The following is a 25,368-nucleotide window of genomic DNA, read 5'->3' as shown; positions in this document are numbered from 1 at the left end:
ACAGACACTGAACTACTAAAAACGTACATAACCTCGAATGCTGAGAATGTAGTATCTCAGCACTACGCTTCTGAGATACGTTTAGGCAAGATGACACTAAACACACATCCAAGTCAACGGAACATTTTCCTGATTTTTATTTTGAAATCTTTCTGAAAACTGTGTATTATTTTCCGTCCGCCTCACAATTGTCCGCTGCTTTGTGTTGGTCTGACTTATACAAATCCCTCCAAGAAGGCATTCCTGAGTAATTTGGTAAGAACATCCAGAAAAAAATAAAGAAAAACTATATTTTCAGTGAATTGGGGTTACTGACCCCAATTCACTGTTTATAGTTTGGTTACTGCAGAGATGGTGAGCTGGATCCACTTAAAAAAAAAAAAAAGAAAAAATACCCAAGGTTGACACAGCATTGTTCCTACGACACACTCACACATAAAGCGAGAGGCCAAGGCTGAGAAAGTATTGTTTTCTTTGTTAAAGACACATTAAGAGGAAATGAGACATTTGTGGATTGGCATGAAAAGTGATGGAAACCATCTCAAACCAAGGCTGTGAGCAGTTAGAAAAAACACTCAAGAACAACAGGTGGTGAGTATTTTAATTTTTATAAAACTAGTTACAATAAATTTAGGTTTAGTCATCTGCTTTTAATAACAATACTGAAAGGAAAGTGAATAACAGAAATGTACAAATGTGCTCCAAAAACACTGATATGAGAACTGGCCATTCAATGTGCGGACAAAATGACGCAAAAGAAAGCTTACCGAACGAAAGAAAAACTTCCTGATTTATTTATCTAAAAACACCAGATACACATCCTGCAGCAGAGGAAGTTGGTGGATTGTGCGTCGGGAAGTGGGCGTGTCCAGAAATGTCCATTCCTCCGGTTGTCCAAAGAGAGATGAAGAAAAACTTATCATGCAACCGTCCTTGTTCTGTTCCGACTCACTGCGTTTCCTCTTGAGCAAAAGCCCCCCAAACACCACTGCAATTCCAGACATGTCTTCTGTCATCGATCCTTGACTGTAACACTCATGTAAAGGATAAATATTCTATACAGCGAGGGAACTCGAGGTCTAACAGGGGAGGAGCGCGCGGGATCAGACAGGCGGCGTGCTGTAGCGGATCTCGGCACTGAACTTGTCCGCCATCTTGGGCAGCGGAGGCTTCTTCAGCATGTTGTGCTTCATGATGACCTCCTCGTTTGCATAGATCGGAGTGTCTGTGTCGTCAGAGTGGTACCCCGACTGATATCCGCTCGTCTGATTGGATGACTCGGACGCCACCGACTCTTTGCTTTTGCAGCGGAGCAATTGGCTAAGAGTTCAAATCAAAGGCAACACAAATTAGGAAAACAAAAGGAAAGGAAAACTACTCTATGGCAATAAAGTATAATATATTACTATGCGATTTAGTGTAATCGGTTACCTGAAATTGGGTGTAGTTGGGAGCTGTTGATTTAAACACTTTACTTCGTCTGGAGAGAAGCCCATCCCACTGTCTGTGTGACCCTCCTGCAGAAGAGCCAACAAGTTTAAAATGTTTGAGTCATGACATATAAACACACACCTATTAAGACCACTGACTGTAGAAGTAATTAACACTAAATAGCTCTTCACCATGGCACCTGTATGTGAGGTGTATTTAGCAGGAACTTTACATTTTTCCCCACAAATTTGGCGTCAGAAGCGGGATAAATGAGCACGCGCGTACACGAGTAAGTTTTGATGAAAGCAAATTGTGATGCCTAGACAACTGAACAAGAGTATGTCCCAAATTGTGGCTATTATGGAGCGCTTGCAGTTGGTATCCACTAAAATAAGGTTTAAAGAAGGAACAGAAATGAACGGGCGACCAGGGCTCACCATGACGCTGCTGTGCGCCAGAGGAATGTCTTCAAACGTCTTCACACTGAGAGACCGACTGCACCTCTTGCTCTGCTGGGACAGCCTGTGGACAGAGGACAGGTCCGTAAGGCACCGCTGACACTAACCAACGGAGGGATGATGAGAGAATCACGCTGACCCAAGGGATGATGGGATGTCGTAGTGGGTTTCCAGGGTTTCCCCGTTCTGAGGGCAGCCGTAGCGACTCTTTGGCTCAGAGGACAGTAGGCATCCTTCTGCTTCGCCTGCTGTCAGGGGGATGTAATCCTTCCCGTCCTGGAGAGAAAGAGGATTTAAATGGCATAACTTCAAACACACACTTACTTCAGCAATTCTGCAATCACACTGAAAATTTTAGTAATATCCATCCCCCAAACTGAGTGCGTTTGTTTATTGAGGGGAAAAAAATAACTAAATAAATACCAGGCATTTCTAACAATTCCTACAAAAGTTTTGTAGTTCACTAATAAGAGTTAATTCATCTAATGTAGTAATCAATGACTTCCTCTTTAAACTCAAAAAGACAACATTCTGTTCAAGTAAAGCAGATGTATGTTAATCACAAAATACCTACTTATGTAAAATCTCCTATTTATATTCTCATGAGTAATAAAGATTAAAACAGCTGGAAAGAGGAGTAACCTTGGAGTCACAATGTTTCTACAACAACCATTCAGACATCTACATTGCTTAAAGAGAATGACATGAAAATGTTTTTTGTTTTTTTAACCAAATCAAACATAGATATCCTTACTCTGCTTGTACTTTAACTGGAACCGAGTGCTTTGGTCAGATAAAACTAAGAATACTTTTTAGGAACAAACTTCAGACGTGAGTTTGGCATCAGTCCAACAAAGAGCAAATGCTAACTATGCTGAAGGAAGAGTGATGCTGCGGGCTCGTTTTGGCCCTTTTCCACCAGCATCTCTATGTCATAGATGTCAAAAAGTGCGGCGCCAGTGAGTCGGTTCAAAATAACTTCTTCTCAGCCTCCAAACGCACTTGAATTAAAAGTCTGTTTTGTGTTTTCCAACAAAAGATTTATTCATTTTAATACAACTTCCAGCCATCTCAAATCAGCTGCGAGCATCACGTGTGTTTATGACTCTTCTGTTGCAAATGAATTCTTGCATGTTTCCCAGATGTTTCGTTGCAACACTCCATTAAACGGGTTTGAATTTAATCAACTGTGTTTTACAACAGCGGACAGCTGTAGTGACCACACAACACAAAAGGAGACCACAAAAATTCATCTGGCTGTAATAAGTAATGTGTTCATGATCTGACAGGTCAGCTTCCAACTCCTGGTGATGAAGACTTGATTAAAAAAATTAAAAATCAGGATGTTTTGTTTTTGTCTGGAGCAGACCTGTTGTGCACTGGCTTGTAGTAGATTTCCCAAATGTTCGACCAGTTCTGCAAACGTGGGCCTGTCCGTAGGCCGATCCATCCAGCAGTCCAACATGGTCTGGTATCTGTTTGGACCGCAAAGAAAACGAGGGTTGAAGCCGAGACGTGCCGTGTCGTGCTCCTCCGTGGTTATTTTTCGGCTAGAAACTCACATTTCGGTGGTGGCATATTCTGGAGGCCTCATCCTCGTGCCTTCCTTGAGCCTCCTGCAGAAAGACTCATCGATGCAAACGCCTGGATAGGGAGAAGCCCCTGCAGGAGAGACGGATGGTGTTACGGAAACACAGAGGTCTACGTGATTGCCGCAACGTGGGGTTAGAGTTAGGCTCACCCAAGGAAAAGATCTCCCAGAGGAGAACTCCAAAGGACCAAACGTCACTTTGAGTCGTATAGACTCGGTCAAAAATGGTCTCGGGAGCCATCCACTTTAGAGGGAGGCGGGCCTGTAACGACAGCAAAAATTAGACGTTTTACTGAACCATCTGGTTTAATTATATGATTTTAACTCCACGCCTGAGTTCAGAAGACTCACATCTCCCTTGCGAACATAGTCGGGGTCTTTGTAGACATCTCTAGCGAGACCAAAGTCGCATATTTTCACCACGTTGTTCTCCGAGAGCAGAATGTTTCTGGCTGCCAGGTCCCTGTGAATGCACTGCAGAGGAAAACAAAGTCAATCGTATTTAAGGCACAGAAATGAAGAGATTATGTCCTCCAGTTTGGAGAGAGGCCTAAACGACTGCAGAGAGACCAAATGTTCTCACCTTCCGAGAAGACAGGAACTCCATTCCTTTGGCGACTTGGAAGCTGTAGCTGATCAGGTCCTCCATTGTGAGATGGTCGTCAACTGAGCTCTCTGGAATCACATTTCAATGACAAAACTGCCCACAACCAATGAAAACGGTGAAAAGAGGTGAGCGACCTCTTGTTTCACAACCTTGGCTGGGGTCACCGCTGGCGCATGATCCTTTGTCTTCAGCCGTCCCCGTGCAGATGTCCAGCTGGGCCACTTTCCCCAAACCGAGGTCCCCTTCAGTCACGTCCTCATCAGCAGGAGCCCACCTCTGGCTACTGGCTCGCTTTCTCTGTCCGCCACGGAAAGATAATAATAATACATTTTATTTTAGGAGCGGGATCAGTCACTTTTATTAGATAGACAGTTGTTTGGAGCGCTGGCCCGCCACCCAGGCCATAATAAAAACAAAAAATCTGGGTCAAACTGGTGGCAACATGTCAAAGCAAACTTTCCCATGTTTACTTCACACTTCTGGATTTCATGGATGCAGACAAAGGATGAAGCTACTTTTCCTAATAATGAACAGAAAAGCCCACTTGACCTCTGCAAAATATCATCTACTTACTAATACTAAATTTTTTTTTTGTCTCTTGCATTACGGTAATATTGAACCAAAATGTATTTGATTAATTTGGCTACAATTGATTTTTTTGACAGCATCAAATTTGTATAAAACACATCTCTAAATTGCCTCTGTGTTGTCCTGCGATGGACTGGCAACCTCTCCAAGGTGTATGCCTCCTAACCAGCAACCTTGCAAGAACAAACGTGTGCAGACGTCTTTAAGTTGGATCCATCTTCCAGTACTGGTTGGATAACTTTGTGCACCGTGGCCAAAATTATCCATGAGCGGTATTTGTTCCGTTTCTCGAAGCAGCTCTCCTTCCTCTGCGTAATCGGACTCATCCAGATTTCCTCTTATTTTTCCCCAAAAAGCATGCTCTCTCTGCTTTGATAGCCAGCAGATTTCACTGTCGCTAGCTGTTTTGGAACCAGCCGGGGAAACGTGTCAAAATAAAGTCAGCAGACTCTGCACGTGTAAGCCACATGGACATGTTTCAGCCGAGTGGAAATGTAAAGAACCATATACTGCTGTGCATGTAACCCGGTGTCAGGACTTTCTAAAAGCGGGACGGTGAGTTTTCCTCATTTTTGACAGCAAAACATTTCTACTCCATGTAGAAATTCGCAGTCATGTTCTACTTCACATGACTGCAGTTTTAAATAACTAAAAAACCTGTTCTTTACTAGAGTATGCTTTTAAGATGTGTGGCCAATGTTGTGATTTGTTTTTCTGGACTGCAGGTAACCACATTTAAAGTGCTGGCTGTGTTTTACTGGCTGCAAGTGGGTCACTTATCTCACCTTGTAAGGGCTGTACTCTCCACGCTTGCTCTTCAGGTAGCTGGATAGATTTCCATGTTTACAGTATTCAACAATCACCATCAGTGGTCCTGCAGGAGGAAACATGCAAAATTCACGAAGGAAAAAGAGAGCAATGCCTCCAAACTGCGAGTGAGGCTCATGTTTTAATGTGTTTTAATATCCATGTTTAACAAAGGGTCGTGTGCAAAACAGACGGTTAAAAGAAAGTGCAACAAAACGTTGCATTCACCAAAGAAAAAAAAAATTAAACATGTTTTCTCCTAATTACGAGATCTGGATCTCATAGTTAGTTTCACTAAATATAAAACAAAAATAACCATAGAGTTGTAAGTTAAAAGAACTACCTCATGAACGTAAATATGGAAGTAAACTGACATGATTTAAGATTTAAGATGGTTTCATCCTTTCCAATGATATTAAAAATGTCTTGTTATACAGAGGACAAAGAAAAACACCGACTGGTTTAGACATTGAACAATTTAGACAAATGAACCATAGAGCTCCAAGTTCTTTTGGATCTTCTTGTGTCATATTGGTGCAATTTTTTTTTAAAACAACAATATCATCTGCATACATTTGAATTTTACAGTTAGAGCATGCAGACTTTCTCTTTCTTCCCTTTGATAGAAGGGAAGATAGAAGGAGTTCAAGGACTGATCCTTGTGGAACGACATCTGACAATTGTATCGACTACCTGCCATGGATAATGTTATGAAAGACAACTTACAGCCAGACGACTTAGATAGAAAGTGAGTGCCGTGACTGAATGAAATACTTTTTCTGAGATCTGGGAATATGGCTTAAGAACAAATTTAACTCCTATAGTATCAGGTGGTGGAATACAAAAAAAAAAAAATAGTCTACGTATTTATACACAAAAATACTTTTTTGATTGATTATCAACGCATCCCGACTCACCTCCGGGCTTGGTGCAAGCTCCCAGCAGGTTGACCACATTGAGATGATGTCCAATGTGGATGAGAATCTTTAGCTCCGACATCAAGGCGCGATATTCACTGGTTGTAGCTCCCTCTGCAACAAAATGAAACGGCTCCTTGTGTTTTAAGATTTCTATTGCAGTAAGAGCTTTTTTTTTTTTTCAAGAAAGGGAGAGAAAATACTTTACCTTTCAGCATCTTGACTGCAACAGTGGTGCATGTAGTAGCTTTCTCAATGCCAAAGGCGGCTGCTTCTACAACCTGACCAAATGCCCCTCGTCCCAGAGGTTCACCTTCATCAAAAAGCAACAACCAAAGACGATGGTCAGTACTTGCTGTGGTATTTATTGGGCTTCATCTGTTTAGAGGGCATGAAGCGAGATCTGATATATTTCTGACGCTTTACGCAGGATATTACTATTTTTAATTGACTTTAAAGAATTTCCTTCCTTCCTCCCTTTTCTTCTTAGTGTCCAACTTCATTTCCTTCCTTCCTCCCTTCGTTTCGTCCTTCCCTTCTTCCTTACTTCCTTTTTGTCGTAGTGCCCAACTTCGTTTCCTTCCCCCCAAACTCCATCCCTTCATTTTCTGTGACTGTGCTGTCTTTGCGGCACCACGGACGATCTGCTCCGTGTTCATTCAGTGGGGAAAAAGCAACGTGCAGCACGGACAAGCCGAGGCAGGTTGACAAATATTCTGATGCCGGAGCTTTTCGCGTCATGAACGCTGGAAAATCCTTATAGGATTATATGAATCCTGCATGAACATGAGGATTTCCTGACACTGCTTCACGGCATTTTTCCTCCTCTTTCCCTTTTGGAAATCAGGTCATCTTTTATCCACTCGATCATAAAACAAAGGCAGAAATTTTGGCAAGGCGTTCCGCCACTGTGCCCTGTGATTGCGTAAAACTTTTTTTTTTTTTTGTCATTGCAGACTGGTCATCAACTACCTCAATGGGTATTGTGTTGGGGTAACAAAGTGAATGATTTGAGTTTGATCATACTGCACTTGATTGTCCTAAATTAAAAATAATGTTCTAACAACGTGATGTTATCTGGATATCTGATGCACTTTCGTTTTGGTTTCAATCAAAAACCGTCGAAGGATTCTTTCTCGATGTTCCACAGACTTAACGACAATCGCATCTTACCGAGCTTCAGCCTGTCTCGAGGAAATTCCCATTTGTTGGCGTCGTATGTGAGCCTCTCACACTGCTCGTCCATGGGCATGTCCTCCGAGTCCAGGATCATGGACAGGTAGCCGGTCTTCAGGTCCCTAGTTGGCTGGAAAAGCGAAGAGGAGATGTCAAAGAGGTAAACGAAGAGTTAATAAGCTGCTGTTTGTCTCAACTTTCCCAGTACAATAAACTGTCCAGGCAGGTTTCCAGTGACTCGGCTGCTGATTCTAATAAATGGGGCCCAGTCGCCGTTTTCAGGCTTACGTGACTTAGGGGAGCCGAGTGTGGACTCGTTGTTTCTGGACACAAGAGACAGTGTCCTCCCCGAGCCAAACCAGTCGCCTCTAATCAATCATACACGCTCCACAATTGTGGGCGCTTGTGCACATGAGCGTGCTCTGCTGATTTTTTTTTCTTTTTTTTTTTTTCTTAGTACTGACGGGAGCGTCAAAGGTTACTTACTCTCTTTCGCCCACGGATGACGAAGACGATCAAAAGCCAGAAAAACATGGCTATGACCACCGAGCCGATGGGAACAATCAGCTCCACGTTCGTCTTCTCGTCTGCACCTAGAAAATACACAAACGACGCTACTGAAGGGGAAATTCACAGGTACAGATCAAGCCCAGCGACTGAGTTTAACAACCAGTGTTTGAGTCAGAACGCCGACGTGGCGCTGCGTGATACTCGGGGAGGTTTTCGGTCATTGTGTTTGGCTCGTACGTGTGAACGTCTGAGATCTGGTTGGAAGAAGGAGATTGCTGGAATCTGGACTGTAAGCAAACTTGATATTTTATCCAGTCATAACAAATACCCCGGAGTCAGGGCGAACGGCTTTGGCCAAAAACAACTTGGAAAAGGCCTATCAGACACACAGTAGGGTGTCACTACAAGCCACAGCAGACCACATCTCCACTACCAAAATGTTTTTTGCGGTGGGTGAGAAAGGGGTGAGGGAGTCATGTGTATTCTTTTGTTTTCTAAGGGAAGGGCAGTCTGGGACAATATCAGGGGATTCCCCCCCCCTTCATTCCAGATCCATTTTTTTCCCTTCTTGTAGGGAACAATTCATATGTCGCTCATGTGACTGATTGGAAGGACAAAGAATATTATTCACATAACTCCACAGATAAGGTCACAGTGTTTCTTTTGTATTTTTTTCATAGAATATAAGTACATTAGAGGCCAAATAGTTACCACACGAGTTACATAAATTTAATCTGTAGCTGAAATATGTGCTTAATGGCCAGATATTTTCCACTGCATGTCATTTCAATTTTTGGGTGGTGGTATTAAGATTATTATACAACTCAAAATTGTACAAGAATAACTTAAATATTGCCGTTTTGTTTGCCTTCTCAGACTGTTCACGCTGCTTTTTCACACTTTTGTCACATCACAAAACGTACTTTAAGATTTTTTGAGACAGACCGACGTAGAGTAGATTATCAAATGAAAACGACTCAACGTTTTGAAACTGTTTTGCAAATCTGAAAAGCATGCCTTGTATTATTGTATCTTCAGCCCCATGCAGCTCTCTGGCTGTGTGTTTACGGACGTTGTCCTGCTGGAAGGTGAACCTCTGCCCCAGATTCAAGTCTCATATGCAGGTTTTCTTACAGGGTTGGCCTGCGTTAAATGCCATCCATTTTCTCATGAATCCAGCAAACACGACTATGCATGTTTTTTTTTTTCTAGATGTGAAAATGTGGTATAGATTTACCCCAAAACACTTGAAGTTGTAACTTCTTCAGTTCTAGAAACTAGAGGTGCTTGTGATGGGGCTGAATTCAAATAAATGTCCTACTTTTCCTATCTTTATTTGTAAAAAGAAGTATTGAAAACCATGCGTTCTTTTTCTCTTCCACTTCCTCCACAATATGGCAAAATGTGGAAAAGGAGACTGCTTTGGAAACGCAATCGGCACCAAAAGAGATCGACGACTAGATGTTTGTTGCAGCAGACACACTGCCTGATTTCTCCAGAAAATTTCACACACCGATTGATTTTTGTAGTGAATCATCTCGGGTTTGGAGAGAGAACTAAATCAGCTGTGAGCGTGTCGCACTGAAGACCAGAGATTCTCCTTTCAGAAGATTAAACAACGTGAACCCGGATTATTATCCCTACATGCACCAGAACAGAGCTGCGAGATCCTTTAACCTGGTCCATCTTCTGCGTACAGGGACAGGATCACGTAGGCCCTCCTAGTTTGCATGTTTGTTTATTTGTTGTTTCTGCTCCGTCTCTGCGTTCGGGACAGAAAGGCACAGACAACAGAGCCGAGGCTGAGGCTGGGGCAGGGCTGGCCTCTGCCTTTGTCCTGCAGTCTCCTCATTGTTTTTGGATTTAGAAACTCCCAGGAGGATGTGCGTTAACTGGGCCAACTTCCTGTCATGCGGAAGCAAAGTTATTCTTGCTCTCTTTGATATCAAAGATGTTATAAGTGTAACGTGAAGTGGGAAAACCTTGACGTCAGGGATAAAAATTAATCACTTGTGGGTGTTTTCAAAAGAAAAAAAAAACAGATAAAGGGTGAACATTTTTCTCATTAAATTTTCCCAACTGGGAGCCGTGGGTGCATCACTGAGCTGGCTAACTGGGCACAGGTCCCAGATGCCCAGTGAGTGAAGGGGCCTCAAAGCTTTTATGAAAAGGCACAAATAAGAGAGACTGAAAGGAGCAACTATGGAGAGAGACTGAAAACAATCACAAAATGATAAAAAATTCACACAAGAATAATAAAAAGTAATTTATAAAGCTTACTGCGATCAGCTGCATTTCAGATCATTCTGAATGTTCACCAGATTCCTATTTGGATCTAGGTGTGAACTTTGACTGGGCCAATAAAACACAGGGTTTGACACAGAGTATTATAAGCCAGGCGGGCCACCAGGCTTTACTTGTGCCCCCACCAGGCTAAGCACTGTATTTATTCAAGTCTTTTTTAAATGTTGGCATTTTTAAAGACTTTATAGTTGGTCTTCAGGTATTAATCTTCCAATAACGTGATTTGTCAAGTGATATTTTCAAATTTCCTGTCAACTTTAAAGAATTTTTAAACTCAAAAACACGACGCAGGATCGCAGGATGACAACAAGTCTGTGGATATAAGCAGCTGAGATGATTTTTCTCCATAGGGTGTCGAGACTTTCCCTTAGAGATACGGTAAGAAGCTCAGTCAATTTTGTTAATTTTTGTTCAGCAATTGTGAAACAATCATCTGATTTAGATTTCCCGCTACGATTTTCAGCTTTCTGTCTTGACAGTGAAGGATTCCCATGTGCTAAACACACAGACGACCATACAACAACTTCCAAAAGGTGCACTGCAAAAACACAAAATCTAACCAAGTATTTTTGGTCAGGTTTCTAGTGTAAATATCTAACTTGAAATAAGATAAAACTATAAAACTAACTTCTAAGTAATTTTTCAGCAAGAAAGGAGCTTGCTTAGAGTCAATAATTATGTAATATTGATGAAAAATGGCAGATAATTTCACTTGTAACATGGGAAAATCTCTTATTGTTTTGTCATAAGTGAAATAATCTGCCAAAGGAAATAGCATTTTTTTTTCTCATCAATATTTAGGAATTTTTGACTTAAAATAAGCTCCTATCTTCCTTAAAAGTTACTTTAAGTTAGTTTGGCCTTATTTCAAGTCTATTAACCCTCCATTATATGCATAATAATACCAGTTGGGAAAAAAAAAATTCCAAGTAAACATAATAAAGACAATTTTTTTAAATATATTATTTTTCCATTTACTTTTTGTAAATAGTACGATAGTGGAAATGAATGAAAACAAGAGAGTTTGGTTTACTATTGTAAAAACTTTTATTTAACAACTCAGGTTGTAGTCTATATAGTTTCCAGTAGCGATAATAGTTAACTATGAAACTCATTTGAAAGCTAAAAACAATTTTAAAAATGCTTTTCACCTTTTTATTGGAATATTTCATTGATATAACGGTTTTCATTTGATTTGAGTGTCTTGATGCTGCCGCCTTTGCCTTACTGCTTGCAGAATGTCAAGAATAAATAGTTCTGTGTTTTCCTCCGCCTCTTTTAGCTACTTGCTTGCTCGTGTACACATACATGTCGTCACATAAATCACATGCCGGCAAAGGCTAAAGCTAAAGTTAGGAAACACCCTCTTCAGGTGTAGCTTAAATAGAGGCTAACAAAGAGATTTACAAACTGTTCTTTGATGCCGTTTTGCTCTCTTAGCCCATAAAGAGAACATGAATAAATGGACCAGCTGTGTTTTAGTCTTAATAAGTGGCTTTCATGAGTTCAACTCATTGACTTTTCTTCAACCTCATACATCAAGAACCGAATGGAGAACGGATCATTTTCCACAACAACCTGATGAAGCCGTTCCTCCCAGCTCCCAGTGGGGGAGGTGGACCTAGGAAACAAACAAATATCCTCAGTATGTTATGAACCTGCCACTTTAATGCAGCACACAAGAAATAATTATTCCTCCTGTTCTCACTGCTCTTACTCTCGGCCTCACAGTCTTCATCATCCTCACTGTCTCCTTGCAAAGTTGTAAGCTGCTCGTTTTCTTCATCACTAAAACCTAATTCATCCTCGCTACCATAAAAAGGAGCTGCTAGGTTGGTTTTCTTCCTAAGTAACTATAAAATATTGTTGCATTACTGATGTAAGTGGAAGAAAAGAGTATCAAATATAGTCATGTGCAATATGGAAAGGACTCACAAAATGCATTTTTACAGCAGACTCTAGAAGATCAACATGCCGGACTAGCAGTATAGTGGTAACCTTAATGGTACAGACGGCAGCGTCAACATTTATCATCATTAAATGATCAAATACAGCACAATAAATGACAGAATAGAGAACTTACCTCGATTATTGTTGTGTATGTATATTTTGTCCCGGTCAGAAAATGTCATAAATATACTTTTCTTTTTTTCTTTTTCATGATTTCTGAGGAGTCAAATGGTGAGGCTCCTTCCTGTGAATGGGTCTGTAGAAAAGGGTGTCAAACTTCCCTCCTAAAAATTATATGACAAATTTAAACACTGCTGTTGCTTCTCTTAGGGTCTCATCTCTCATTAAGTGCACTGCATCATAAAATTGGAGATAATGTCACTGTGTGGAATTGATTTGTTGCCAAACGGCAAAATTATAGAGTATATTTGCACCAGAAACTAGACCAAGTCACTAAGGTGAGATTTTGTGTTTTTGCAGTGTGGTTTTTAAATCCACTTTGACAAAGAAGCAAACTGCATTTGGAACCAGATGTATCGGACTGACCTTCGACACTCAGATAGGCGCGTGCGGCGTCACAGCCGCGGCTGTTGCATGCCGTACACGTGTACAGACCGCTGTCCTCCTTCTTCACACGCTGAATCATCAGGTTGTTTTGTTGCAGAATCACTCCTGGAAGCAGCAGATGAACAGGCTCGGTGTGATAAATGTGGCAACTCGTGAGGCGACGGGTGCGCAGGGCAGCGATCGTCCCACCTGAGCCCTTCTCCACCGTGCGGTTGTTTTTGGTCCACACCACTGTCGGGTTTGGCGTCCCAACGGCGTCACAGTGAAGGGTGATGGTCGTACTCACGTTGACCTTTTGGTCGGTGAAATTGTTACGTATTCTTGCAGCCTCAAGATCTAAGGAAGTCAAATGTGGGAAACGACAATGAGTTGTTTCTGACTTTAATCGTTTTCTCTATGTAATCTGCTTTCTGCTCGATTCGAGCCGCGCGCGCTAACCTTTGAGGAACAGGTGGCGGAGAATGCAGGTCCTCTTTGCCGACTTGATGTTCTTCACCTGGCAGGCGTAGAGGCCCTCATCCTGACGCGAGGCGTTGGGCAGCGTCAGGTCCAGGGTGATGTTGCCCTGGAGATTGGACAGCACGGCCTGTGGCAGGGGCTGCAGAGTCAGCGAGTGGCAGGGCCGGTTGGACTCAGCCAGCTCTGTCGGGGACAGGTTGGTGACCCGGAACCAGGCCAGTTGGTCGTACAGCAGATTGTCCGCTTTACACCGCAGGACCACGTCGTCCTGCTCCATGGGCTTATCGGAGGGAGACATGCTCACCTCGAGGTCACCTAAAGGGGTTTAAACCGCAGATCAGACAGGTAACGGTGCAAAAGTGTTCAATTTGTCACCTTACAACTAGAAACTTTAAAGTATTTCATTGAGATTTTTCAGCATGTGAAGCCCAAAAGGAAAGCAACATTTTCAAAAACAATTCACAACAAGACTCTAGCAAGTGTGTGAAGTATTTTTGTGCATATTAGGGATTCACGATATATCGGCACCAACATTAGTATTAACCGATATTTTTTTCTTTTTGACATATCGGTATCGGCCTAATAAATAAAAACGGGCCGATATTAACATCAACAATATTTATTATTTCCATCTTGTTGCTGTTAGTATCTGTAAGGGAGAAGAGGAGTTTGGTCATGTGACAGTGAGTGATGCAGCAAAGGATTGTGGGAATTTTAACTGAAGCAGCGAAGTGCAGTCATTTTTTTCAAGGCATCAAAAGGGATAGTGAAATATATAGAATATATATAATATCGGTTATCGGCCATGGATGACTACTGTTTTGTGTTGGACCATCACATAAAGTTACAATGAGGTTTGTGATTTAAATGTGACAAAATGGTAAAATATTCAAAATGCACTATGCTAAAACTGAGCTCAGAGTTAGCGAAGGCCGCATGAAACAAACACAAGAGAAGACACAAGTCTTACGTGTGACACGGAAAAAGATGTTCCGGGAATCCCTTCCTACTTTGTTGGCAGTCTTGCATCTGTACAGGGCATGAGTCTCTGCTTTCTGAATCTTCAGCGCACTGATAAATTTCTACAAACAAAAGAAGTTCATTTTAGTTTGCAGTTTTTACGCCACATCTTCACATGACAAAAACTACGGATTCATGGGAGACATAAGATGAAAAAGAATGTAACCGATGAATTGCTCACATTTTGAGTTCGATCGACACTGTCGGTGACTTCTATTGGGTGGCGAACTCCGCCGATGGAGACATTTTTCCAGGCTGTGCAGTTCCTCAGCAGCTCCTCGGTGTTGTTCAGTCCTGGCCTGATTCACAGAATGAAAAGCACGTGAATGTGAATGAATGAATGAATGAATGATTTATTTATAAGGCGGTTTTCACAGATATAGTCACAAAGCAGCGTACAGGATTAAAAGGTGACAAAAATCCAAGTCACAGGACATAGAATAATACAAATAGATAAATATAATGCCGTCATTTCCTTCGATGCTTTATATATGACCGTTATCATTTTAAAATCTGTTCTGAATACTATGGTGAGCCAATGTAATGAACATGAAACGGGTGTTATTCTTGTGTATGTATTCTTTCTGTATGACTTGTAAACACTGAAGCGATGTTTGTCTAGTCCAGTCAATAGTTTTGTCGAGGTAATGAGGATAAAAAAGCCCATAGACTGAATGTGAGAAATAGATAAAAAGGCTTTATTTGTAACACAAATAAAGCTTGCTGGGGATGATACATAAAATTAAAATCTCAAGTGTACCAAGTATCAAACCTTGGGGAACCCCACAAGTTATAGTTTCACTAGACTTTACACAGCAGCTCCTCTCCTTTAAATAGGAGAAATATCCGTCCAATAAACAAGCAGAAATGACAGCCAGAAATGTCAGCTTACTGAGAAAAATATGAAAAAAATGCTGCATACATAATGTCAGTAACTTTGATTAGGCCAAATGACCAGCATTTGAGGTCAACAAAATGTCACTGCAGAATGTTGTTTCTGAACACCAGAACAGAAAAGGATTTATTTATTTTTAATCTCAAAACATCAAAATGGTTCTACTTGAACAAGTTGTGCTCTGGTGAAAAATGGCGGAAAACTTATGAGTATTGTTTCAAACAAGCCTGTAAAATTGAAAGATAACAGGGAAAAGAATGCACCCAAGAGGAGAGACAGCTCCAGCAGGGAAACGCGCTTTCTTTTTAAAGTGACTCCGACAGGAACAACAGGAAATGTGGATCTGGACTGAGGAAACACTCGGTCGTGTAGGCAGGAGATAAGAAACGAGCTGCCGGCCTTCTCTGGTCAAAACCTCATCTCAGAGGCACACGGACTGTCTTCTTTCTGTCAACACTTGTCAAATCACTGCTGAATTCACTGAGGATGTTGTGTAACCCGCAAAAAAAAAAAAAAAAAAAAGAAAAAAGAAAGACATCCAGGATGCACGTGGACAAAAGCTGCGACCTAAACTGGCCAAAATTACAATAATTGTTGTGCGGGTTCTTGTTTAAGCACATTTGAGAACATTCAGTCTCAATAATTGGTGTTGTTCTAAAAATGGACATTGTGTCGGGAGCGAATCACATCCGCTGATCTGCATCAAGGTCAGAGTGCACTCTCATTGTGCCGTCTCGTGTTTTCATCAACATCACGAAAGCAGCTATTCCTCCTGTAAATCAACAAGTTGTTGACAAGCAGCTCGAGTTCAGAAAAACGACTCCTCTCCTCTCCTCCACACAAAAACACTTAGTGATAGAAAGGGGTGACTTACAAGAAGGCCCAGGGACAGTCTTCCTTGGACATCCACTGCCACTGGATGTACTCAGGTGTGGGAATGCCGCGGGCGGTGCACCACAGGGTGGTGCTTTTGCCGTACTCGTACTCGTCGCTGTAGCCGCTCCCTTTCTCGATTATCTTGGGAGGCACTGCAGAAGACGGCACAGACACGTTTCCAAGGCGTCTCGACAAAACGCAGTGTTGGTGAAAAGTACTTGCGCCCATACAGATTTCACTTTACGTCAATCTTTTAGCATTAGCAATTTAAACATTTTCTATTCAGGGTCTCAAGAAATCAAAAACAGAAAAAAAATAAAAAAAATATGCAAGGTGATACCTACCTTTGCACAGTGAAGCTGAAATGACAAAGAGGCAAAAACAACAACAAAAACCAAACAACCTACCATTGACCTGCAGCTTGAAGGAGCGTTTCTCTTCATGTTTCGTGATCTTGTTGGTGAGAACCACAGTGTAGGTCCCTGCGTCGTCCTCAGTGGCTCCACGGATGATGAGGAGATCACCTTTGTGTTTAATTCTGTAGTTATCCTTGACAAGAGCTTGGCCGTCTTTCAACCTGTAAATAAATCAGAGGATGTGTGAGAGACATTTACTTCAAGAGGTGCATCCAAACCCCACTGAGGCAAACCTGCGAACGTACCATTTCAAGTTGGGATCGGGGTAGGCCGAGTACCTGACAGGGATCTCTGTGGGTGTTTGATCGCCCACGTTCACTTCCCACACCTCTGGCCATTGTTCTGTCATGTCGATAAAGGGCATTTCTGCAGAAATTAACAAATGAGCAGAATGTTACCGTTCTATTTCAGCTGCTATTTTAACCAATCTCACAGAAGCATTTATGGGGAGTATCAGCTATCAATTCAATTGCAATCCCTACTTTTTGATTATTGTCGATTTTCACCTGTTTTTATTTTGGTAAACCCAAACAATAAATCTTAAACTGTTCAACCTTTAACATCTAGGTTTCTTTAATGTTGCTTCTCCTTCCCCCTGGCTGAGCTGGGTCATAACTCTGCCTGTGAGGCTTTTTTTAGAGCAGGAGTATTCACATTGAGATTACATTACAGACAGGTGGACTCTATTTGCCAAGCAGCTGCCAACTGAAAGCACTGAGGAGAAATGCAGGCCACACTTTTCAGATTTCCATTTGCAGAAACCTGTAAGCACAAACTATCCTTTTTCTTCCACCTCACAACTAGACATCACTTTGTGTTGGACTATTACATGAAATCCCTATAAAGACCATTGAAGTTTGAGGTTGTGATGCTATAAAATATAGTCCAAAAATTAACAAGTGTTAATACTTTTCCAAGCTGTACATGAACTTTAATACCGCATTAAAACTGAATATTTTTAAAAGGTAGTTGTAGAGGGTTTTTGGTTTTTTTTTTTAGGATGGATTTGGATCTTCCAGTTAGCTTTCTTCAAAACAGAATTAAGAAATACAGTATTTAGAGGATATAGAGTATCCCCGTTTGTATTTTCTTTTTCTTTTACATGATTAGGTTTGTTCAAAACAGAAAACATTCATACAAAAAAATGAGAGTCATTTTTAAAGAAGCCTGTGAGTAAATTTGAGGTGCAAGATGAAAGAAAACAACTGAGGGGCAGGAAAACCCTTTTGGTTTGATAAACTAAAAACACAAATCTATTTTAGTTTTTTTTTCATTTTTCATTTCAAACAAAGAAACGAACTGCATGCAAATACACGGACTGAAAACATTGTTCAGTCAACATGGTGCACCAAAAACATTCCCACCAACTCGAAATGGGATTAGAGTTCAAACTTTTGGAATGTGAAGGTTTTCTCCAGAATCTCAATATCCTGCCATTTTCTTAAATGAGTAAGTTTCCTTGTTGCAAAGTAAGAATTATTATTATTATTTTTATTTTTTTACCCCATGAACCACTTCTTAACTCGTTTTAATCAAAATAACATTATGCAACAATATATGTACCCACCAAAAACTGTAACATATGCTGAAGCGCTTTTCTCCATCTGCCCACTGGAAACTGTGCAGGTATAATCTCCAGAGTGATCCACCGTGACATTCTCCACTATCAGCGTGTTGGACAGATCCAGAGAGTCCCACAGCTTCTTCTTGTGGGGTACGGTGTGGAAACCTCCGTCTGAGCTCTGACGTAGGAACACGCAGCAAACAGACATTCAGTGTTTTAAAACTGGCGACTTACAGCCACACAGTAGTCTAAATTTGTTAGAATCTGTTTTGTTACGTAAAACGCTCGGCTTGCGCACAGCGCCTCATTTTCTCACTTACAATCAGAATGTTTTATTCAGATTTCAAATAATGCATACTTGTGGAAAGTGATAACTTTAAAGTTTTATTTTTACGAAAACAAGTCTGAAAAGCTCTGTCGTTTCCTTTTTTCTATCTTTAGCTCCTTTTACTCTCATACTATTAAAGGAAAACAAATTCCCCTAAGTGATCACCAGGTCCAAACGAGTGCAGACATATCAAGACGTGGTTTTACATTGACGGCATGCGAACAACACGACAAATGAGTTAAAAAAAAGTTCATGCAGGGTTGTTGCTGGCTAACAGGATGGCCCGTGGGATCATTTCTCATACGTGTCATGTTTCATGTTTTTAATTTGTTCAAAGCGGTATGTTTTTGCGCAAGTAGAGATTAACCTCATGGAAAACGATGCTTTGCTATGTTTGTTTTTTGTCTACAACAGTAAAATAATTGAATAAGAGAGCGAGTGGCATGTGAGCACGATCTCTTTTCCAACACAGGCGTCTGACCAATTTGAGACAGAAGTACAATAAATTGGGCAAGCTTGATACTTTTGTATTGCTTATATCTATTAACATGCTTCATTGTATATTTGTTAATGTGATTAGTACCAATAATTTTTCATTGTGTCCTAAAAACTAACCTTGCCTGAGTCATTTTGCGTAGAATAACGGAGAAATTTTTCGGTCTCTAAATGTCCAGAGCTGATAGAGTCGTGACCCAAAAGACCTGCAGCCAATTCCGGGACTTTTCATATTTTTACTTGTAATAAGTTTTGAAAACCGATGCATCATTGTCCCTTTTCCTCGCAACCATCTCTGAACAAAACATGCGGTCACCTTTGACCTGCTGGCGCACAGACAGACTGACGGATTCCTGGAAGCAGGAAGTCCCGAATATTTGCAAGATAAGGAGGACGAGAGAAACAGATTTCCCGATTTCTGCCTTTGTCTCTGCGAGTCGCTCTCGGTGAGTCAAACCGATTCCCACCGGGACGACGTCACCGCAGACAGACAACGACGGTACCGCAGAGTTAGAGACTTGCGGACTGACCAGGGCCCCTCCGGAGTGCGTCCAGTTGAACTCGATGCCCACGTTGAGCTCCGTGCGGGCCGTGCACGTTAGCACCAGCCTCTCCCCCACAGACAGCCTCTGGTGAGCGGGGGTCAGGGTGAGGTGATAAATCTTGTATCCTGCGGAAAAGGGAGGGAAGGCACGACAGTCGCGGACATGCTATTGTTCTGCCGAGGCTACACACGCTCAGAAGTCCAGTCAACACACAATGTCCCCGCTCACATGTAATCACCCTGTCTCTGTCTCTGACCAGATCTTATATCATCATTTCCAGAACTAATATTTGGATCTATTTCTCTGCACTATTTATTTTGTTGTTGTTGTTTTTATCTTACCAACAACAGCGACGATGTAGAGAGGGGACTTGAATATCTCATTTCCAATCCGAGTCTGGCAGGACACGACTCCAGCGTAGCTTATCAGATGGGTCGGTAAGATGAAACCCCTCTTGGGATCCCACACGGATTCCTTCCCATCTGGATGGATCTCCTTGACTGGATACTTCTGACAAACAAAGAAAGTTCACAAACTCTGAATTAAATAGGCAAATAAAGAAAAGGAAAGCCTGAATTAGAGCGGTACAAACACGGAAAGAAACATTGCAAAAGTATCCGCGTGCCTGAAACTCTTTCACGTTTTGTCACTTTTTAAACGGGAGTTGCACTGTATTTCACTGGGATTTTATGTGATAGACCTACAAACAGTGGTACGTCATTGGTAAATGTAGGCCTAGAGTCAATTGGAATAGTCTTGGACTTTAACACGAAAAAGCTCTTTTCTAAATCGAAGTTTCTAGTCTTTTATAACCTCAAACAGGTTTTCTTCCAAGAGCAAAATTCAGGACATTCACAAATATTTTTTTTTAGTTTTTAATTTGCAAAAAAAAAAGAAAAAAAAAGATTTTGCAAATACTTAAAAAAATGTATTCAAATCCAATCAAATACTGATTTTGAATCTAGATTAATTTGGAAATCAAATCTTAAAGAATTTTTTTGTTGTTTTCTGGCCAATTTTGTGTTAATGTTTATATGGAAACTTCGTCACATGTCTTCATCTTTTTAAATAATAATAATAAAAAAAATGCCTCTGGAAAAACAAAAGGGGAATTGTCTGTTTTTGTGAAAAAAATAAAATTTAATTCCTACAGATTTGTATTGTTCTTGCTCTTTGGTTACACTAAAAATGGTTTAGTTAATTTAACTTTTTTTTTAAAGTACAGACAGCAGTTTTTAATGAACAATGACATCAAATAGACTCTCTATTAAGAAATATTGAGCAAATATCAACTTTTTGTTTAATGGCATCAGTGAAAAACAGGGGGAAGCACTGATGTGATGGCGTGCTTCTTAAAGAGACAGTAGCCCATTTTAAGGCGTCTTCTGAGTTGTTTGTCATGAATACGCTGTATGTATGACAAACTGAAGGCAACATAGTGATCATGTTATGAAATACATTATTGGTAGATGTCAGGCTGGCCTTTGTGTTTGTTGTTTTTTTTTTGTTTAATATAGTTTTTGCGTTGGAACTCTCCCATTGGTGACTTTTTTTAATCCAGCCTGTTTGTAATTGTTGAATCAGGAACTCTGACCTTCTTTTGTGACGTTCTGAACAAGTCATTCCTATTTTTTTTGTTTGTTTTTTTTAAACTCAAGTCATGACGGGTTTGCTTTGTGTGACCTTTTTGGCTCATTTCAGGAAGTCAAACAAGTTCTATTTAAGTGATTTGCTGATTATATCTTGCTGGTAATAATCAGGCTCGGGTGTGGCCAGTCAAAAATGAACTCAGCTTTCCAAAAGAAAAAAGAAAAATGTTAAGCTAAAGCGGACTTGCAGCCAAAGACCTAAAACGGTCTGATAATACTCAGTTTCTTCTCATTGATATAAACCGACTTATTGCCAGTTAAAGCCACTTGATAGTTATTGTTACTGCTAATGGTGGAAAAACAATTATTAGCTTTAGTGGGAAATTGCTTTTTCAATCAGGTCAAGGCTGGTTTGGATGAGTTTCTTCACAAAAAAATTAAATGGTCATCTGAAAACTTTGTCACTGCGCTTCACGCCCTATACAGATGCCTCTGCGTGTTGTAAATGTTTATGAATTTCAGCGAAAGAGATTGAAACAGAAGGGTAATCCTCCTCACAGTGTTGAGCGTGACGTTGAGGTTCTCCACCGAGCCTCGGCAGGGTATCACCACGCGCTCGCCTTCGCGAATGAAGACCACCTCGTATTCCTTTTCAGAGGGCACGAATGGCACCTTGGGATCTGAAACAAGACAAAGTGAAGATAGTCAATATGCTTTAAGTTTAAACTAAGCCCTGGTGAGATGGGAGACGGGACTTTTCTGAAAATGTGCCTAAGAAAAAAGCACTAGACAGGTCTTTTGCCTTAAATTTACAATAAAAAAAAAAAGCACCAGAAAAACAAATGGAACAAGGAGTCGTACCATGGACGAAGACATAAACTGCTGCCGCCGTCTTGCCGTCTTCAGCTTTCAGGTCTTTATAGTAACAACGATACTGTCCGGTTTCATTCACGGTTGCGTTGGTGATGGTCAGGGTCGTGCAGAAAAGTCCTGATCCGCTGCAGTCACTGGTGGAGAGGCGAGCGCTCACAGGAGGGGTGGACCACACCAGGCGCTGCCGACCTCTGGCAGAACGACACGCACGCACGCAAGACTTTACCGCATACTCCAAACGGTGAAAGATGGGTGAAAGAACGATGATGAAGTGGCACAAACCTGCATGTTAGGTCAAGGTTGTCGGATTTGTTCATCCGATGGGTGCCGTAGATGTTGAGCGTTGGTGGGTCGGGCATGAACCGGAGCTGGAGGGCTGGGAAGAGAAACAGGGGTGTTAATGAGGGCAAAGACTGTTTCAAAATGCAATCAGCCCTCGTAGAAATGACCTGGAGAACCCACTGTATGTCATTTAATGCTCCAATATGGTTGAAAAAGAGAAAAGACATCATCTACCAATGTCTGAATATGGTCAGTGTTCATCAAAGGGGATTATTAATGACTGAATGTGAGACAAAACATCTGGGATGAAGAAGTCATATTTTCAGCATGTTTCCTGGGATAAATAAAGATGAGACCAAAACCAAGTCAAAGTAGCCATAAAAAAAAATTTAAAAAAATACTTAAGGACCTTCAGCGTGTGTCGGGTTTGAAGTAAGGTAGAAACTGAAAGCACAGTCGAGAAAAAAAAAGAAAGAACATTTTTCCATTGTAGCGTATGTTTTCGAACTGCTTTTCTAGGCCATTTTTTTCCAGCACCGCAGAAAATGGCGAAACTGTGTCAAAACAGGAAGCAGGGGAAGATGGGCTGGGTCAGGCTCAATAGTCCGGCACAGTGTGACCCTAGGTGGGGGTTCCTGTTACAGAGGATATAGGCTGACCACCACCTCCCTGTGCGGCCCTAAAGGACACATTTTTACTGTATGGAAAAAAAAAAACTTTCTTGGTGGCAAATCAGAAACACAGCACACAATTTTTTGTGATTATAAGGACCAGGAGATCACTATGAAATGATGCTCTATAAAAAGAAAATGTATTCTTCCAGAACCATGCATATAGATTTAACCCATTGTGCCAATGCAACATCAATTTTCTAAATTAAATATTTTCTCTTATTTGCAATTTTCTTGGCGCAGACTCTGTTGCCCAAAGAGACTTTTGAAACTCAATGGGAGTATTTCTGGTAAAGTAAAAAAACAAAAAAAACAATATATACGACATAGAGGGTTTTTAGAAAGACCTGTGTAGTTTTAGCCACATCGATCACATTTATAGCAAAGTAACCACATCAAAAATAATATTTAAAAAAGTAGATGACTGGTCACAAATAATGTTTATTTGGCAAAAGGGTATGAAAGTTAGAAAATACTCCAAAAACAAGAGAAAATAGTTGTGATGATCTGACATCAAATCACAATACATCGACATAAAAGTCAATCTAGGCTTAAACAAGAGACAAAACGACTAAATATGCTGAGTAACCGGTGCTATATAGTCAATAAAGTTTTTTTTAACTACTTGAAACTATGTGACACTTTTCATTCTGCATTGTAGATAAAAAAAAAGGTTTTTATTCCATCATCTTACCAGCTACACCAGATGTTTCCAGAAAAATGCCCAGCAGTAGAAGAAACGAGACCGCCTGCTTCATCATCCGGCAAAAAGCAAGTATCAACAAAAACTTTAGAGCAACAATAATAATTTAAAAATAAGTAAAGTATCAAACTGCCTCATTAGGAATCCATGACGGAGCAACGAGGTTTTCTGTTCCACTTCAGATCAAGTTTGAGAGTCATGGACACGCCGAGTGATCAGCGCGCAGTGCAGGGCGCCTGTGCGTGTTTCTCACTGAACCTCTGCTGCTGCTGCAGAGGATGCAGAGAGGGGCCTCAGCGAGAGGCCCGCAGGGAAGGAGGGGCATCTGCAACCACACAGCACACTGCTGAACCTGTTACTGAGGGGCTAAACATTCAGCTTCATCCAGACGTTTTCATTTTGCCTCATCAAAACTGGAATGGTTGTCTCATTTGCTAATCCGCCAGGGCTAATGTAGTCTAATTTTAGTGCAGTTTTGCCAAACATAATCCAGTCCTGACAAAACTAATGAGTAAGATTTACTTCAATCAATCAATCAATCAATCAATCAATCAATCAATCAATCAATCAATCAATCAATCAATCTTAAAAATCCTTACGTCATAGCGTAGCGACAAGGCCTGTCCGAATTCGAAGACTTCTCCAAATGCGACCTTCTTTCCAACAGGTTGGAAGGACGAGTCCGGTGTATCCTTCACGGCTCACCATATCCCATAATTCATTGCGGGTCCAAACAGGTGTTCTGCTACCCAGGACCTTCCTCTTGGTCGAAATTATTTTGGCTTCCAAACAAGGACCAAATCAAAACTAAAAAATAGGAAACATAAAATAAAATAAAAAAAAAGAATAAAGTTCAACAAGTTCCTCTATGGACTCTGATTTTATTTCTTTGGAAAAACTTGGAAATTTGGAAAACTTAAATGAGATTAAAAATTTCTCAATTTTTTCTAAAAGATTTCAACTTTACAAATTGAGAAATTTCTGTTTTTTTTCTAGAAAATTCATTAGATTAATCTCAAACGTTCTGAGATTTTTCTAGCAAATTTTAGACTTTTCAAATTAAGTTTCTTAGTTTTTTGCAGAAATTTCCTTCTTTTTATCTCTATCCACAGTTGCCCAAATACGCCACTGCAGTTTTTCATTCCCTTATTGTTTTTTTTGTTTTGTTTTGTTTTTAAAGGCACCTGATTTCCAAATACCTTTTAGACTTGACTGAAAAGAATGGAGAAGAAATCAGAACAGGGTTTGTGTCAATCTTTCTTTTATTTTGGTACAACAAAATCTGCTTCTGAGTAATTCAATGAGTTGCATTTCCTATGGATTTAAAGACAGCGCAAAGAAATGTGGTTTTAAAAGACAAAATGAAAACAAAATGTATTGTAGCTAAAGAGAATTATAACAAGATTTACATTTTTCGGTAATATGTAATATTTTTTTCCTAATTAAAACTAAAAAGTGTACCACACTTTGGATGCCTCTAGTTTATTATCTCCTTTATTTAAGATATTAAATTTACCTTTGATGTGTAGGATTTAGATTATTACTTTATTGTGTGTAATTATTGAGATTTAGAATTTTTAAAAAACGCCCTCAGCTGCTCATATTCCTGTTGGTGTCTAAACTGCGCCTCCTGGTGACGAATATGAGGAATTGCCACAACAATCAAAACCAGCATCCATTAATTCACATTTTTGGTGAAATCCTGCTAATAAACAAAATATGAAACAAACATTTCTGTGGTGAACA

The 25,368-nt window shown here is 40.6% G+C and overlaps 1 protein-coding gene and 1 long non-coding RNA gene across 4 annotated transcripts; both read right to left on the bottom strand.

The window, feature by feature from the left end:
• Positions 1 to 583: 583 nt before the first annotated feature.
• On the bottom strand, positions 584 to 24,299 carry kdr (kinase insert domain receptor (a type III receptor tyrosine kinase)). Of its 3 annotated transcripts, none has more exons than XM_007550682.2 (30): positions 24,222 to 24,299; positions 22,249 to 22,342; positions 21,955 to 22,157; positions 21,652 to 21,773; positions 19,846 to 20,014; positions 19,490 to 19,629; positions 18,140 to 18,314; positions 16,818 to 16,938; positions 16,564 to 16,733; positions 16,155 to 16,308; positions 14,567 to 14,684; positions 14,336 to 14,447; positions 13,345 to 13,680; positions 13,096 to 13,242; positions 12,886 to 13,011; positions 8,062 to 8,168; positions 7,573 to 7,705; positions 6,608 to 6,712; positions 6,400 to 6,513; positions 5,461 to 5,549; positions 4,237 to 4,384; positions 4,064 to 4,155; positions 3,832 to 3,954; positions 3,631 to 3,742; positions 3,452 to 3,551; positions 3,259 to 3,364; positions 2,029 to 2,165; positions 1,869 to 1,953; positions 1,432 to 1,517; positions 584 to 1,320 (listed from the first exon to the last, which is right to left on the bottom strand). In XM_007550682.2, the coding sequence occupies exons 2-30, from the start codon at positions 22,323 to 22,325 to the stop codon at positions 1,104 to 1,106; spliced, it is 3,924 nt and encodes a 1,307-aa protein (XP_007550744.1). In that variant the 5' UTR covers positions 22,326 to 22,342; positions 24,222 to 24,299; the 3' UTR covers positions 584 to 1,103. The 3 variants fall into 3 exon arrangements, with proteins under 3 accessions (XP_007550744.1, XP_007550741.1, XP_007550742.1); XM_007550679.2 differs by lacking the exon at positions 24,222 to 24,299 and adding an exon at positions 23,614 to 23,944; XM_007550680.2 differs by lacking the exon at positions 24,222 to 24,299 and adding an exon at positions 23,614 to 23,944 and having other exon boundaries at positions 19,846 to 20,011.
• Positions 11,424 to 12,871, bottom strand: LOC107836073 (uncharacterized). The gene is made up of 2 exons (XR_001661918.1): positions 12,473 to 12,871; positions 11,424 to 12,387 (listed from the first exon to the last, which is right to left on the bottom strand). It is a non-coding gene; the product is annotated as an uncharacterized LOC107836073 (long non-coding RNA).
• Positions 24,300 to 25,368: the final 1,069 nt, after the last annotated feature.

Source organism: Poecilia formosa, unplaced genomic scaffold (genome assembly GCF_000485575.1).
Source record: "Poecilia formosa unplaced genomic scaffold, Poecilia_formosa-5.1.2 Scaffold37, whole genome shotgun sequence".
In the NCBI taxonomy this organism is placed as follows: domain Eukaryota; kingdom Metazoa; phylum Chordata; class Actinopteri; order Cyprinodontiformes; family Poeciliidae; genus Poecilia; species Poecilia formosa.
Note: the sequence above shows the minus strand (reverse complement) of the source record. Positions and strands in the feature narration are given on the sequence as shown.

Excerpts from the sequence above, each read along its gene's own strand:
- kdr (XM_007550679.2), bottom strand. The coding sequence starts at position 23,680 with ATGATGAAGCAGGCGGTCTCGTTTCTTCTACTGCTGGGCATTTTTCTG. Across the intron at positions 14,685-16,154 it reads GACTGTCCCTGGGCCTTCTT|GCCAGGACTGAACAACACCG; the intron begins GTAAGTCACCCC and ends TCTGTGAATCAG. Across the intron at positions 4,385-5,460 it reads GAGAGTACAGCCCTTACAAG|AGAAAGCGAGCCAGTAGCCA; the intron begins GTGAGATAAGTG and ends CGTGGCGGACAG.